The sequence below is a fragment of the Bos javanicus genome, chromosome 24, assembly GCF_032452875.1.
Source record: "Bos javanicus breed banteng chromosome 24, ARS-OSU_banteng_1.0, whole genome shotgun sequence".
In the NCBI taxonomy this organism is placed as follows: Eukaryota; Metazoa; Chordata; class Mammalia; order Artiodactyla; family Bovidae; genus Bos; species Bos javanicus.
The window spans coordinates 54,689,222-54,706,928 of record NC_083891.1 but is presented as its reverse complement, the minus strand read 5'-3'; the positions used below and the strand labels follow the sequence as shown (position 1 = coordinate 54,706,928).

Here is a 17,707-nt window from a genome sequence, read left to right as displayed (position 1 = left end):
TCCAGCTCTTCTGATTTCCCTCTAGAACCTGGCCTTCAGTTCAGTTCAGTTCAGTCACTCAGTTGTGTCCGACTCTTTGCGATCCCATGAGCTGCAGCACGCCAGGCCTGCCTGTCCACACCATCTCCCAGAGTTCACTCAGACTCAGGTCCATCGAGTCATTGATGCCATCCAGCCATCTCATCCTCTGTTGTCCCCTTCTCCTCCTGCCCCCAATCCCTCCCAGCATCAGAGTCTTTTCCAATGAGTCAACTCTTCGCATGAGGTGGCCAAAGTACTGGAGTTTCAGCTTTAGCATCATTCTTGGCCTTAGGGGTCAACTATTTGACAACTCGCCGTGTTTAAGGAAGTCCAGCCATTTTTCAGGGGCTTCCCAGGTGGCCAAGTGGTAAAGAATCTGCTTGCCAATGCAGGAGATTTAGATTTGATCCCTGGGTCGGGAAGGTGCCCTGGAGAAGGAAATGGCAACCCACTCCAGTGTTCTTGCCTGGAGAATTCCATGAGCAGAGGAGCCTGGTGGGCTGCAGTCCATGAGGTCGCAGAGAGTCGGACACGACTGACAACAACAAGCCATTTTTCAACCAAATCAATCACAGATTTTAAAAAATGTAAACCTTCATGTGTGTGTTTAGATGAACATACAACTGATTTCTTCAGCGACTTTACAAATTCTGACTCTTAAATACATTTTGAAGGACTGAGAGAGTAACTAGGAAGCATTGGAGGTTTTGTGGAAAAGCTGTGTTGATCCCTTTGCATATTAAGGGCCCTTTGCATATTAAATTTTAGTTTTTTTATGAAGCATTCATGAGGGTGGTGATACTCATAAAGGCAGTTCAGAGGCACAGGAGAAAAGTTAAGGACAAGACTGAACATAAAGGAGTTATATGTTTCCTAGGTTAGAGATAGAGAAGTTATCTTCATGGTGGGAACTTCTGAAGTCATGTAAGCAAAGCGTGTAATAACTTGCTTTGCTTCAGTATTTAGATAATGGATGACTCATTTAATCTGATTGGCACTTACTGAGGACATACTATGTACCCCGGGCTATTGTGCTAGATGCCAGAAATACAAAGATGATTGAGGCTCACTTTCTGCCCTTGAGGAACCCCCAGAGTGGAAGGAAGAAGTCAGATGCATAAACACTACTTGGCATTGATAATGTCACAGCGGGTGGATTTTTTCAGAGGAAGTGTGAGCTAACATCCAGAAGGAGGAGGCCTGAAATTCAAGAGGGGAAAAATGAGGGAAGACTGGGGAGAAAGGAAATGACACCAAACAAAAGGGATTGGAGCCTGTTAGAGAAGACAGTTGACCACAGTATGGAAATTGAGATTAAAGACAAGAAATTAAAATCAAGAGTTAAGACAAGAGGCTGTGGAAAAGCAAGGGCAGTGGGTGATCTCAGAAGAACTGAGATTTCAGGTGTTCAAGAGAGTGTGCTGTTTTATAGCCTCATCCTCCTTGTATAAATATGAATGAATAGGTATGTGTATTGCTTGTGGATAATACTATATCACATTTTAACTTAAATGATTATGTTATACAATATATTGTATTTATATAGAGTAGAATATTTTATATATAACATTTATTATATATTTAAATATACTATATAATACATACTTAATATATATAATTGTATATATACAATTAATTAAGGCTCAGGAAATGGTAGGAATTTTTCTAAGCACTTTAGATTATCTAAATGAATTCTTAAACAGGTTGTTATTTAGTCACTAAGTCGTGTCCAACTCTTTGGGACCCCATGGACTGTAGCCCACCAGGCTCCTCTGTCCATGGGATGCTCCAGGCAAGAATACTGGAGTGGGTTGCCATGTCCTTCTCCACGGGATCTTCCTGACCCAGGGATTGAACCTGCGTCTCCTGCATTGCAGGCGGATTCTTTACTGCTAAGCCACCCGGGAAGCCCTTTACAATAGGTAGTATTGTTACAATACCAGCGTTTTCCAGACGACACCGTTCAGGTTATATAGGGTAAATGGCACTCACACTCAGGCCTGCCCCACAGGAGTGAGTTTGGAGGAGCCTTTGGACTCAGTGTGAGAGATCTGATTTGTTGGTAAGATGAACTGAAAGGAAACAGATGGACTCTTTCATGACGGGGGTGAGAGCAGGAGAAAGAGACTACGCCGAACAGAGGGAGGCCGTGTGGGGTAGAGGCCAAGCACAGGCTTTTTTTTTTTTTAAGTTTATTTATTTATTATTTTTGGCCGCGCTGGGTCTTTTTTCTGTGCTGGCTTTTCTGTAGATGCGCCAAGTGTGGGCTGCCCTCTAGCTGCCATGCGCAAGCTTCTGATGGCGGTGGCTTCTCTTGTCGCGGAGCACAGGCTCTAGGCGTGCAGGCTCGGTAGTTGTGGCACACGGGCCCAGCCCCTCCTTGGCATGTGGGATCCTCCCGGAGCAGGGATTGCACCCAGCTGCCCTGCATTGGCAGACGGATTCTCAACCGCTGGACCCCTACCAGGGAAGCCCCAGGCATTGGCTTTGAGGTCAAGCCTAACTGGATTCCCATCCTGGCTCTGCCAGCCATGTGGCACTGATCAGGCCACATTTCCACCCCGAAAGTCGCCGGATGTCCAGAGGAACACCATCTTCTGGCTCGTTTGTACCTATGTAAAGGACCTGCAGTTGTTCCTGGATCATGGAGGACAGTTACGATAACTGCTGCTGCTGCTGCTGTCCCTGTTACCCCGACTGCCCCTCTTAGTCCACGTTCCTGTTCCTGCTTCCCCTCTTACTGCTATTACCACGACTGTTTCTGCTGCTATTATTATCTGTTCCTTTTTTTTCAAAACAACTTACTATTGGTTTACAGTGTTTTATCAGTTTCAGGTGTACAGAGAAGTGGTTCAGTTATACGTATATATGTTTATCTTTTTCAGATTCTTTTCCATCGTAGGTTATTACAAGACCGAATGTAGTTGTGTGTGCTATACAGTAGGAGCTTGTTATTTATCTAATTTGCATACAGTACTGTGTATCTGATAACCCAAACTCCTACTTTATACCTCCTCCTCTGCTGCTGCTGCTAAGTCGCTTCAGTCGTGTCCGACCCTGTGTGACCCCATAGACAGCAGCACACCAGGCTCCCCCATCCCTGGGATTCTCCAGGCAAGAACACTGGAGTGGGTTGCCATTTCCTTCTCCAATGCTTGAAAGTGAAGCCGCTCAGTCGTGTCTGACTTTTCGCAACCCCATGGACTGCAGCCTTCCGGGCTCCTCCGTCCATGGGATTTTCCAGGCAAGAGTACTGGAGTGGGGTGCCATTGCCTTCTCCCCCGACTCTGCTACTAGTACTATTATTGTTATTATTATGAGCAGCAACAGTAGTAGAACTAACGGAATAGATTTATGCTAAAACAACAAAACAAAACCCAGAAAGATTTAAGTCCTCGATTTGATGTAGCAACAATTCAACTCTGTTCATTTCAATATTTAGTGAGCCATTGCCAAGCAGATCTTAGTACGAGGCACGATGGGGAGTTAAAATAGGGATCAGCCATTGCCTCGTTTAACTGATACAAACTAATTTGACCTTCATGCCATATATTCCTGAAAGAGAACTTTAGCAGAGAAACTGTTAACGCACATCGGATGCAGACCCTCTTGAAGCAGGAGGCCACGTGGCCCTCCGGAAGGCTAGTCAGGACTTAATTTCACGATGACTTGGAGATTTCTTTATGCATTTTCTGCTTCTCCAGATAACCTCCATTTCCTCATGTCAGGCAGTAGGCTGTCATCTTATGTACAAGATTTAGATAGTTATCAGAATATTTTAGCAAATCCCATACCATTGGCTACTGAACTTTACTTTACAGGAGCACCTATTTGAGGTGCTGGTTAGTAAGCAGGATGAATGGAATTCTGGCCCATGTGTTCTGGAAAAACAGTCTCTACGTGAAAACTGGTTTTGTAGACTCTTGCTTAGAGGGAAAAGTATTTATAACAACCCTTGACATGGAACCTCTCCCGCCCAGTATGAAGAAGAATGACATCTGACAGTTTGCTCTTCCTTTATTTTACTAAAATAGCAACCTGGCCAAATATACTTTTCAGCACATTTATTATAGCCACATGTTTATATTTAGAGGAGAAGTGGTGCTAATTCCCTAGTATGTTAACAGGTCTTATTCAAATTTGTTCTATTTTTACTTTGGAACAAAATTGCTGAAGAGAAACATTTTAAGGCAAGTAGTGATTACAGCGTACTTATCAGATTATATATTAAATAAACTTCCTGAACTGAGAAAGTGCACAAACTGAAAAGCAGGTAGTTATCTTAAATTCTATATTGTTTATGTAAGATTTCTTCAAATCCACTTATGCTGTAGGTTATTCCTTGCTTTTGTGTTTTCTTTTTGCCAGATTTCAACTTTCTCACTAACAAATGTAATTCTCTTTTTAATATGTAGTAGATGACCCGAGATCTCAGGATGGAATTTCACAACCCAAAGAAATACCTCTTCACTTTATTGTATACAATAAATTATGTATTTTTTAAAATTTGAGAGGTAGTCAAACAGGTGAATGCATAAATCTTGTCAACCCTTGGGCAGTTGTAATTTCCATACCAAAATGCAGGAGTTTTTTACCTATTACTGTTATACATTAAGTAACAGTTACCATGGCAACCTTTGCATCATATTATAACATTTAAATATAAGGTATTGTGTTTTTACAGGAAAAGACAATACATTTGAATTTTGTTTTTTTGAATGTTTGGTAATATATAATCACTACTAAAAAGAAAAATTTTGTTCAAGGTCAAATTGAATTCTTTGTGAGTTATGCAAATTTCCAGCCAAAACCATGAAGTACATTCATTTATTTCTTGGGATGTCATGGGGGAAGCAAAGATTTTTTTTTTAATTGTATTTGAAAAATACCGCATAATACCATTTAGTACCTATAATTGACCTTACAAAGGGAAAACCAAAAATTGAACTGTATTTAATGTCATTCTTTAGTGACTAATGCAGTGGTAAGAATTTGAATGAACACATCACATGATTTATCAGGTTCTACTAAATATAATGCATTTGCTATTTTTGCGTACCCAGTTGGTTAATTGTGACTAGTTTTGATCTCACGTATAGTTGAATTAACTGAAGCAGTTTGCTTGTGCTTGCAAAAGAGCAAAATGAAATGAGCCGTTGACGTAATCCTTTTGGCAGTTCCAGGAAAATGGCCAGTTAAGCTGAAATTATCGAGATTGATTGTTGGCCAGTTTTTTTTTATTAAGTATGGAAGAAAACTAGCCATTTCTTGTTGCCAGCATAGCTCTAGGCCATGAGGATATCATCACTGTTTATATCAACTACCGTATTTAACTCTTATTCAGGTTTTTACTAGTGATTTTTCAAAACTACTATCTCATTTTCATCTGAAAGTGGTATAGGGGCTCTAACTGACATTCACAACTTTTGAGGCATCTTGTAAATGATAATCAGTGGATGGGAACACAGGGCCATGAACTGGAGGAAGGAGTAACCGTGTGCTGGACTCCGGCTCAACTGGACATTATGCGTGTGTTGCTTCATCTGCTCCTGATAATTCTGTTATAGAACTTTTATTATTCCCTTCTTACAAAGGAGGAAAACCCAGTTTAGAGCAGTCGCACAGCCACCTGTCAGGCGCATTGCTTGTATGCCTCTGAGCTAGAGTTCAACCTCTCTCTCTCACCTCAGAGTCCTCCATCTTTCCTTGCAAGGTTTGGATTCAACTAAACCGTTTGGATTCAGCTTCTGACTTGTTACAAGGGGCATTATACTTTCCAAGTAGAAATGACAAACATCGACCCAAGCCCTTAAAAGAAAATCTTTGCTAAAGAATAATTTCAATAATTTGCATTTCTCTCCAGCACAATAGCAGTCTGTTAAGTCCCTCATTACGAAAGTTGTCCTTGCCATTCTCCCTTTCCACGTTTCCCAAGTCCCCTTTGTTGAGCCCAAGCTAAGACCGAGATCAAGGTAAACCACCAGAGGCGCGTTCCTGGGCCTTCAGGTGCAAGGAGTAAAGGCTGTCCAGGACCTGACCTTCAGGTGCGTTCCTGGGCCTTCAGGTGCAAGGAGTAAAGGCTGTCCAGGACCTGACCTTCAGGTGCGTTCCTGGGCCTTCAGGTGTAAGGAGTAAAGGCTGTCCAGGACCTGACCTTCAGGTGCGTTCCTGGGCCTTCAGGTGTAAGGAGTAAAGGCTGTCCAGGACCTGACCTTCAGTTCTGAGCTTTGCAGTTCAGAAGTGGACAGGTGGAAATACAGTGTTCTTCATTGCCCTTTGGTGTAAGATATATTCTGGGGTTGTGGAGTAAGTGCCAACAGCAGCAAAATTATCACCCCCTCCTGCTACTGTAGAAAGTCAGCAATGGCCCTTCTGTGGTCAAAATGGCAAATTCAGCAGCAGCTATTTGACAGGGATTTGCAAAAACTTCCCCATGGCTGTTAGGAATCTTTATTCAGCAGTGTCTTCAAAAACCCGATTCTGTGCAGAATTAACTGTGTACAAATGACCTCAGTAGTGAATTTCCTTTTTAAGTCTTTTAAACAAATCTAATTTATAATTTTTTAATGTGAATTTTGCATTTGGCACTTCAGTCTCTTAGATCCATCTACATACATCCCTCATTTGTAAGTTTTGGAGTGGTTCAGAATTTTATTTCCGTATTAACGTAAAGTCTTCTAAAATTCCTGGCTATAAAGAGTCAGTTCACCATACAAAGCCACTATACATCACTTAGGTTTGTGATGAAAGAATGCAATTGCAGCTGTGTGAGTACTAGAATACCCAAACATGAATTAGACTCACAAGCATTTGGCAATAGTTCAGAAAAGGAGCTTAATCTGGTTTCATCTGAGACTGCTTTTCTCTGTTCTCTAGCATCCCCCCAAGATGTTGTGTCTGATATCGGATCACAACGCAATGGGAGTGACGCAAAGTCAGAGAAAGCCCTAAGAAACCAGGCGCACTTTTGATTTTCCCCAGAGATTTTTTTCCCCCTCTGACTTTTTTTTTCCCCTCTTCTCCAAATTTCAACTCTGAAATTCTCAAGGTCATTCACCTATTAGATGAATTAATTATAAGCCAAAAAAGCAGCATTCATCGTACTCTGATCTCACTCATATCTATAATTAAGGGTAAATATAATCTTCCTTTTTAGAAATGTACCACCCACCCATTACATTTAAAGTGCTGACTGAAATGAAATAATAGTTCAGTGCAAGATGATTTTAGTTTAACAAGAAAAAAGTTGATAATTTAAGCTTGAAGCAGTTAGTTCTATTTTTGATTACCATTCAGTTATAAATCTAATTTAAGATATATGCTGCCTTTCTGTTACCCACGTTTTAATTCATGGTTTGTCTTCTTGGTTGCATAAGCAAAGTTTGGTGGTTTATCAAGGATGTTAAAAAAGCTCCCCACAAAGGCAGTGGGGAGCAAGGTTGAGAATGTGCTAGAAAGATAGTCGGAGAACCAGCTCTGATGTGAAACAAACAAAAAGTTTCTTTGAAAGGCCCCTTACAGAATCGCTGCATTTGGCATTTGAGTGGCTGTGCTGGGCCTGGGTCTTTGCAGACCCAGGGTCTTTGATTGCAGAGGATGGATGAACCCCCCCACCCCCACCCCGTCAGTGTTTTTAAATTGGGTTGACTAAGTCACTACATTTTATCCTTTGGTTAGGGTATTTTAACTCTTAAAATGGTTGGTCTTTGGACGAAAATAAGGAGCGAATAAGGGGAAGAGAGGGTCGCATCACTTTGCAGGCAGTTAAAACAAATGCTCAACTCTGGCTTTAAGATTTACAGGTTAGCTCTGCGAGATGCCACATCTTGCTTCCAGTGTTTCCTGGCAGACCAGGGCGGCTCTCTACTGGGACCCAGCGTAACCGCAGAGCATGAGCTTGCACAATTCGAAAAACCTAAGACCTCTATAATCCTATTTCAGGCAAAGATGAATTTGCCCATTTTGAAAGTAGACTTAAGCTTTCGCACTTTTGTTAAGTATAAATTTGTCTTCAGATATATAACATATGTATATATGTATGTATTGAAAGTATATGCACATATAAATGTGCATGTGTACATGTAGGTAAATTCATATGTAAAGGAATGCTTTATTCATTTTGTGTAATATTTAATTTTACCTTACTCAGTTGAATGGCATTAAGTTTTTAAAATGCACAAACTCAGGTTTCCAGCCAGTGGAAAAAAATTTTTTTTATCTTTCTCATGGCTAAAGAGAGTTAAGTACGTGACGTAAAGGCCAAACAATAGTAAATGGTCATTGTTCATTTTACAAATGTCCTCTACAATAAGAACACACATATTTTTATCTTAATTTTTCCCTTGGGGGGTGATTAGGGCCTCCCTTAAGTGTGAGGAAATGCTTATTTTTGTATGCTTTAGAAGAATGATTCTATTGTCTGAGTGAAAAAGAAAAAGGAACAAACATATCTAAAAAGAAAGAAACAGGAATGTGCTTTGTCCAAAAAAAAAAAAAAAGCAGGAGCCACTAAATGTTGTAAGTGCTGTCTGCTCAGTCCTGTGTCGCTGCACATAGTTCGTGTCACGTAAGAGCTGGAAGCCTGATTTATTTACAACTGGTCCACGGGATGACTTTCTTTAAAATTAACAACAATGAGGTCAGCTACAGCCAGTTAGCTATCTAGTTATCATTTTATATTTTTCACAGCTCTATTGTGAATACTGCTCACAGTACAGCAAGCCTGTTTGTTTTGATGGTGACCTATTGAATGCATCGACTTTCTTGAGAGGGAAAACCTTTGCCACTAGGACCAACAAGAATTAAGCAATGGTTAAGCTCATTAAAAAGACAAGCAAGCATTTCACCCTATCTGCTCAGCCCTTTGGGGGATATTTTGTATAATTTTAGGAAAAGAAAATTGCAGAAATAAGGGTGATAGCTAAACTATGAAGTTATCAGTAAGATCATTTTCAAACTCCTCTTTCCAGTGAAATGAAGGCTCATTTGTAGATTTCCCAAAATGTAAAGAGGTTGTGATTTAAATCATTTACGGCTTTATTGATGGGAACTGCAAAGAAAACTTGGACTTAAATCTATTTATCAAGAGCGAAATTTCAGGTTGACATTCTAAAAATTTTAAATGCCACTCCTAAAGTGATTAAAAAATTTTTGATGTTACACTCTTGGTTTCCTGATTTATTGGAAACTATTGTAAAGAGCTCTCTAGTTTAGTTTGTCATTGGCTTGCATTTTGTTTTCTTTCCTAAATTCGGAAGAGGCCGTAATTGAATATGCGAATGTCAAATTTCTGTCTGGTAAATGATCCGGTTGTCTCAGGCATTTGGTAAATATTAAGATATTCGAAATGAGTTTATACTCAAAATGCCCTTCTGTCCTAAAATCTCATCCTCAAAATTTTAAAGTAACATTTATTATGTGTCTTAAACTGGAAAAGTCTTAAACTGGAAGCAGTGAAGGCAAGCTTGTCAGTAGCTGATTAGTCCTTTATATATGACTCCTCCAGCACTGACAAAAATCCCTCAGAATAGAGGGATTCTCTTTATGATATTTAAGCTATATGGTGGTGGAGAGGGGATGTTTGAATTTTTGATTTTCCAGCTTATGGGTCATATTTGACCAACTGCTTTCACCAGAAGACATGCCACTTTGTTGAGCTATTTAGGAATCAAAAAGACTGTCTTAATTTAAAACAAGGACCCTTTGTTTTAGTTGGTGACTGCCTTGTGAAATTTTTCAGTTCTCAGCGGGTTAACCGGGGAACAGGGGCAGAGTCATAATTGGCCTATTTAGAGTATTTTGCATGTGAATAGTGTGTTAGTGAAGCATCTCTAAGTCTGTTGTGAGTGACATGGTGATTAGAATTTAGATTAGGGAAAACACATTCTGTACTTTATCAAGGACAGTAATTAGTTCAGTCAGTAAAAGTTGATTACAAGTAACGATAAAGTTAGATTTTTTAGTACTTAATTTTAAAATTTCTTTATTTAATAGTAAATTTGTTCTTAATATAAATGGTAGTATCTACACTGGTTTTCTTGCATATCCGAATAATTAAAAGAACAATGTGTTCAATGCAGAGTATAATCAGGCGATTTATGTATTATGGGTAAGTTTCTATGTAGTTTTTAGAGACTGTCATATTATTTAAGTTTTCGTATGTCATCATTTTCGAAAGTTTAGTGATTTGTCATGCCATAATAGGTTAATGATATTTGGGAAAGTTTTCTAGTGTTCAGGTAAACGTTTAATCTGTGGGGATGTGTTTTAGTTTCTGATAGTCCTCAAGAGGGTATTCTGAAGTCCTTTAATGTGCTCCTGTTGGTTCAGGATGCCTACTGTTCCTATAATTTTGGAAGTCAGTGTAAGCATTTTGAATTTCCTCCTGGTTCAGATGGCATTCTGTCTTCTGGGGGTGCGGTGTGAATTCGTGGAGGGTCTCGCAGAGAGGCAGGGTTCCCAGTGGATATGAATGTCTATACTCTTCCCCCAGTGTGAGCAGTGGGGGGAAGTTGTATGCGTCTGAAAAATCAGATTCTCCCTGGTTCTTGTTCAGGGAAGGGCATGACTTGTTCCCAGATATGAACCTAACTCTAGATCAAGAAAATTCTCACCTGACATAAATGCCCTTTACTTACAAGGTGAACATATCAGTCGTCTTAAAAGACGAAAATCATGTTTAACGAGCATCACCTTCTACCTTCTTCTCCAAAATTAAAGAACTAAAAATTCACAGATTCGGAGCAGCTTCATAGACGGCTTTTCTTTTCCTTTCTGCCGGGTTGGGTTTTAATTGTTTCAGCTTTAGCAGATGCTGTTTGTTTTATTGCATTGGTTTAAGTACTAACAAGCAGTTGGTGAGGGGGGTGGCGAATGTCAAAACTTAACCTTATATGTTTGTTTTTCCTTTTTAACCTTTTAGCAGAGTCTCCTTGGAGGTGACATGGATATGGGCAACCCAGGAACCCTTTCGCCCACCAAACCTGGTTCCCAGTATTATCAGTATTCTAGCAATAACCCCCGAAGGAGGCCTCTTCACGGGAGTACCCTGGGTAAGGTATTCCTCTCTTTGAATGCCTGAGTGATTATTAGTAATCTTTTTCTTTCTCTTTCTTTCTTAATACCATCCTCTCAACCTATCCTCACTCCACCCCTTCTCCCCCCCCGAAAAAAGCCCCATAAAATTGTGCTCAATCTTTGGGCTCATGATCGCCCCCCCCACCCTAGTAATACGTTGAGTGGATATGTTAACAACTTATAGTAGCAGGAGAACTATTTTGGTGTATGCTTATTTCTTGTTTTCCCTTGGCCGCCCAGCTAAGGAACCTCTTTTAAAAACCAAAGCATTAAAAAGTTAAATCTCTTCATTTTTATGAACGAGGCAGACTTTGATTTCTGCCAGAGGAAAAAGATGGTAGCAGTAGTGACATTTTGCTAAAGTAACGATTTAAGAAAATCTGGTTGACTCTAAATGGCTTCGTGCTGTAATCTGTCTGAGTTAGGAGAATGGGCACGCAGGGAATCTCACAGCCTCCTCATTTTCTTTCAGAGGTTCAGACAAAGAAAGTTCGAAAAGTCCCTCCAGGTTTGCCATCTTCAGTAAGTACTGCTCGTTTCTGCTTCTGTATATTGTTTATTTTGTTCAGCTCTGTATTGATGCCAAGGAGATAGGAGTAAATGAGGTCCCATCCACCACAGCGGCGTGTTTTATCTAGAATGTGGATGAGGTAGCAGTGACCTGTACCCCCAGCCACCTGACCCACATTGGAGTGATTAATTGCACATCCTGGAAGACAGGGTGGGTGTGTTGACACTCAGCTGGTTAAGCGCTGAAGAGCCTTGAAACGGTGCCTGAGGTTCCAGGACTTCTACCTGCACAGGGCTTTCAGGAGAAGAGTATTAGTTTCATGTGTTGGTTAAATTCTTTGTCGGTATTATGATGATTTATGGATTTGCATGCGAAAGGAGATTTGTGGAGAGGATTTAGGAAAAATTTACATGGGTTTCAGCCCAGAGTGCAGGGAGAATGTCTCTATTTTCTAGAGAGGGGACTGAATAAAGGCTGGGAAGGTAGCTGCCTCGGTGGCCATTTGTGTCTGGAATACCAGGTGGTAACTAGAAGAATCCAGCTAGAACCAAAAGCATTATGGGTCTTTTTACTACCTAGAGCTTTGAGCTGGGGTTGCTGGGGGTCTCTCCATTTGCCAGCAAAACAAAAGTTGGTTATGATCACAGTTAAATACATGATGTTTTATTTTCGATCCTTATATATATATATTTGTTCATATATATGAAAACATATGTTTTCAAATTTGAATACCTAGGTAATTTAATTTTGTTTAGAACTGGTCCATTTCTAGTAATTTCCCCCTTATGTAGAATCAAAATATGAGTTTCTCTTTTCTTTCCCTGTTTCCTCCTTACTTTCTTCTGCCTTTTGTTCTTCTTTCCCTCCTATAATAAATTTCTATATGTATATATAGTTTTAATTTAATTCTGTGTTCTATAGAGCATTAGTATTCTTTGAAAAGAATGCTAATGAGCCTTATCATAAGTTCTTGTACTCTAAAATAAAATTATATTGAGATTTCTGAAAATAATATTACCAATCAGTGCTTGCATATTAGTTTTTATTTCATTTTTAATAAATTAGAAGAATAATGGGTTTTGCAAATGTGCTAAGATTAGATTAACCCAAACACCTGTGTATTTGACTTGATTTCAGTTCAGCTCATCCAAAAAATTATTAAGCGAATATATCAGAATAAGTCTTATCAGGGAAAGAGCAAATTTTGTATGCTGATTATCAGAGACTCGGTAATGTTGAAGAAGCATCACAAAATTATCCGTAAATATAGAAAAATATTGTGTAAATAAAACTGCCAATGGTGTATAAAATAGTCACTTTGGACTACCAATAAGTCGTTTAAAAACATACCGAGTGGTTTTATTCTTGTGTTTCTGTGTTGTCTTGAAATTGACTAATATCCTCTCAGGTTTTTATAACCATATTTTAAGCTTTAAATTTGTGGTGGATTTAATGTAGGTGAAACTTTAGCTTGTAATAGCTTTTATGACAACTTCAAATGATACAGTACTCACAGCTGTTTACATTTTAAACCTGTCTGAACCTAATACGGACAGTATTAAATACAATAAGTGGACCTTTAAATATTTTAAAATGATAGAATAAACTCTTCTATAAGAGCAATACAAAAGTTAAAGTGATAGTACACTGTTTATGTCTCATCTTTAAATTAACTTAGTTTATTTTTTTTCAATGCTGAAATAAATTATGCAGAAATTTGCAGAGTTTCTAAGGAGTGCTTTGGTGTGGCATTAGATATTATCTATCCACTTAATCATTGTCAACAACAGTTTCTCATAATTCACTGTCGATCTTAAGTGTTTTCTGTAGAGCTAACTGGCCAGTATAGAATATGTTACTGGTATAGTTTTTTCTTTGCTGTTAAGACAGTTATGTGTTACTGATGCGTTGTCATATGTTCAGAACTATAAGAGTGTCTTTCCTTGCTTCCCTAAATCTGGAATTGGAAATTTGTATTACTTAATTTTTGGCGTTTGATGGTCCGTTTAGGGTTTCCTCTTTGAAAATTTATGTTAGCTAGATGTTTTGATGGTCCTGAAGGAATAGTTGGTATTTTGCTCCATAAAGAACTTTTTTTGAAAGATAAGGAGGAAAACTAAGTTGAAATGAGAATTTTATCCTTGTAATTTAAAAATTTTGTTTTGCTTCTTGTTTGTCTGCTTTAAGCAAGACGAAGGCTGTTTGGTTGATTTTAAAATCTAGTCATCTGTTTATTGTCATTACTTCAACAAATCTCAGCCCTCTTTTAACAGCAGTTTAGCTCAGTTTATATTAGCTTTGTTGTATGAATTGGAATGCTTATTACTGATAACAGAATCCACATGCCTTATCACTGAATAAAATAAATATTTCAGTTTCATCTAAAATGATGATCTGTATTAGATATTATAACACTTTTGCTCCAGTAGATCTGTATTTCTGTATCTTCAGTCCTCAAATAAAATTATGAATATTTATCCCATAAAAAGATGCTTCTAAAACTTACTTCAATATCTATGAATATTTTTATGACAGATAAAAAAATGGGGATAATAAAAGGTTTCTTTTGGAGTGATTATGACTGGATAAATACATTTATATGTTTTCATCAATACATATTTACCATGATAAATCCTAATAAATCTGTCACAATCTGTTCCATCAACTCACTTTTTTTCCCCTCCTTTTCGAAATGGGCCCTTTCTCTTCCTTACCATAAAGGAAAATGTAAGTGGTGACATCTGTAATCAGATACTATTTATGGCACAACTCGGGGACAGAAGCCGGGCTTCTCTCTTGCTACCATTAGGCTGGATCTTCACAGGAAATCGAGAGAGTGAGGGGCTGGCCTGGCCCTGTTTTTGAAAATAACGGCAGCATCTGTGGGATAGAGAAAACATAAGCCTGGCCCAACGTCGTGTCACAGATCTGGCAGGATCCTTGAATGTGTTTGTACTGTGCACTGCATCAAGAGACCTTGAGTCACTATGGAAGCATGGCCGTGATAGGGTGGCGGAAGGACCAGCCTGCAGGGTCGCAGCGCACAGGCGCAGTGGAGGAAAGGGAGTCTGTCCCCGTGGAGAACAGAGGCCTATAGTGAAGGGCTGGGGTGATGTTTTCTTAAAGGAGAAGCTGTGTGAAATTGACAACTACCTAATTGCCCACAAGAGCCCTGCTTAGTGCTGCAGAACATTTTTGTGTTCTTGTCTCATTTTAGTATGTTGCTCTCTTCAGCCACATCTCAATTTCTGATAGCCCTCATCTTTGGATGGGACTTTTAACAATACAGCTTTGTTTTTTGTGGATGCGAGGATTTATCTTGCCTAATTTCTTGCATCTGCCCGTGAACTAATTGCTTGATTTCCACATCTCGGTTTTTCTTTTTGAAACCATATATCATCTTAAAGTTAACATTTTTCCACTTTACTGCTCTGTCCAGCAAATTTCCTATCTTGTATAGCCTAATCATCCTACATACTGAGTCATGAATTCATGCGGAGAAAAATACATCACTTTAAATCACATTTTTGGATAAAATTTTGGATAAAATAAAATAAGATAAAAAGTCTTAGAAATTAACATGGAAGCCTTAAAATCTAGAAAGCAAAAAAAAATTTTTTTAATGTGTTGCTGTTTTAAAATATTTTTTTTTCAAATACACAGGAAAAACACAGACACAAAGGACATTGTCTTTCAGAAATTTTCGTGTGCCCACCAAAGTGTAAACACATAAGACCTGTTTCAGAATGCTATTCTTGTAACCAGAAACTATATTAACAGCTCCAACCCTTCTACTTCAAGTATTGGTGGAATTTATCTCCATTTCTAATCCAATTTAGTGACAGTCTCACTAACATCCTCAGTTGGAATCCTTGGAACTTCAGAATTCTCTGGAAATATGAAGTTTTATCTTTAGAAACAGTCTATAATCTCTCTTATTACAGGCTATCTTTTTTTTTTTTTTCAAACTGTACTTTTTAAGAAAGTCTATTTTCTGTGTTAAATTGCACTTGATTTTTGGTTTGGTTTTTGGTTTTAAATTCAGAAAGATCTAACAAACTTTGTAAGTGGTTAGAAATAATTTTGAACACATGAATTTTAAAGAAAGCAATCTCAACTATGGTAAAGAATCTGAAATAAAATTTGCACCCTCCAAGAAAATTTGAGATATAAGTTAATCATTAGGTAGACTTGAAAAATAAAGACTCAATGTGCATGAGAGAGACCAGGTTAACCAGTTTTTTTAAGGGTATACTTCTTAAGCAAAATAAAATCTTTAAGTCTGGATGAGACATTATTTTACAGAATAGATTTTTAGAACTAACAGGAAAAGTTGTATAATGCTGACAGCATTAAATGTTCTCAGTATTTTCCATTATATAAAAACCTTCATATTTGAAGGTTGCAAACATGATGTTGAGTTTATATCCTAAGCTATTTTTAGATAAGTTTTTTTTCAAATGCTTGAGGAAATCACAATTTAAAAGAGAACTTGGCAATTGTTTCTTTCTTATTAGAAGCCAAGAAATTATATATACATATATATATATGTAATTGAAAAACTCAGTACTTAAAACACTTAATTTCCCCCACTACTTTTGAAATTGATTTCAAGGAAATCGTAATGATGCTTTTTCATGAGAACAAAATTTTAACTTGAGTGACAATACAACTTTTGCTAAAATAAAATTTATGTTGATTTTAAAGTGAACTAAGTGTCAGCCACCTGGGCTCCATCCTGTTTAGAAAAGTCTAGAAGACAATTGTGTGATAAGATATAAAAGGGGGGGGCACTTCTTCAAAGTTCTTTCCTAGAGAAGCAGATACTTTGTGAAAAAGTGTAGGTGTTTACATTAAAATATTAGCTCATAATAGTTACCTTTAAACTTAAAGTGCCCATTTCCAATTAATGGTATTTATGTCTGAGGAGTGGTTATTTAAATTATGCTTATTTGTTATGAAAATGTATAGGCAGAAAGAAGGTGAAGGATAATGCAAGTAAATCATTCCAAACAGGACAGAAGTATTTTTCACAGAATTCACACAGAATATGTAACATGACATTGGGAAGCACTTTGAAAGTGGCAAAAATACTCATCACAAAATAAGTATTTATTTGTTTTCTTTGAAAACCAGTTTTCTCCTTTCCCCTGCAGTTATAGGTTATAGAAATTAGGCTTTCTTTGAATTGCTGGTTGTGAAAACAAGCATAGGAGGATCTCTATATTTAACTTTACATTGAGGATTCTTATTCCTTGAAAAGTATTTTTGAATACCTATAAAATTCATCCAAATAAACAACATCTATCCCATAAAGCATTCCAGTGTCTCAGGAGATTGCTCAAAGATTTATGTATTTTTGTTTGGAATTTCAGAATCATAAGGATTCTCTTCCACTGCCGTCCTTGTCTTGAAATCCAATTCTGCTCCTTTTAAATTCGCCTTTTTAAAGGTGTCTTCTCATGTGTGTGTATCTTAAATATAAAGTGAGAAGAAATGTAAGGGAGAAGAAAAACTTCAGTTAACTGTGGGTGAAAGGTTTGTGCACTTCTGATCTCTGTTCGGATTATCCTTACAGATGATAAGGATGTGTGCTTGAAAGACTCACAAGACACAGCCATCAGCTCTCTCCGCCATGGAGCTGCCTTGTCAGCCCCCTTTACGTGATCATCCCACTGAGCAAGCGCTGCTCAGGTGGCTCCTGTGGTGCGCCTCCCCTCCCTCCTTCATCTGTTTTTCTTTTTTAACCAAGTTTTCAGTATTTCACCCACTTAGATTTCTGTTGAAATTTCAACAACTGGAACCATAGCGTTCAGTGTAGACCTGGAACCATAGCGTTCAGTGTAGACCTGGACTCATTTGCTGAAAAAAGAGAAATACATTTCAGGCAACTGTTATTTCTAACCTTATGTTATCACCTTCACTGAAGAGTATATTTTGCAGTGAAGTCTTGGGCTTCCTCTGAGTGGTTTAATTATTAAGAAGTTAAGAAACAACTGTAAGGCTGCTGGAGAGGCTAGAGAGAGAATTATGACAGGCTTGCGTGTGTTTGGAAATTATAGAAACTGGTTCTGCAGAATCTGGCTCAAGTACCTTTAT

General features: G+C 38.2%; 1 protein-coding gene across 23 annotated transcripts in view; it reads left to right on the top strand.

Moving 5' to 3' along the window:
- The window catches only part of TCF4 (transcription factor 4), a 388,575-nt gene that overhangs the window by 238,920 nt on the left and 131,948 nt on the right, over positions 1 to 17,707 (top strand). For 16 of the 23 annotated variants that reach the window (XM_061400276.1, XM_061400272.1, XM_061400273.1 and 13 more), the window contains 2 exons: positions 10,943 to 11,072; positions 11,570 to 11,619. In XM_061400276.1, coding sequence (XP_061256260.1) covers positions 10,943 to 11,072; positions 11,570 to 11,619 — 180 coding nt within the window. The remainder of the gene's footprint in view (positions 1 to 10,942; positions 11,073 to 11,569; positions 11,620 to 17,707) is intronic. The other 7 variants (XM_061400293.1, XM_061400274.1, XM_061400271.1 and 4 more) reach the window with 1 other exon arrangement.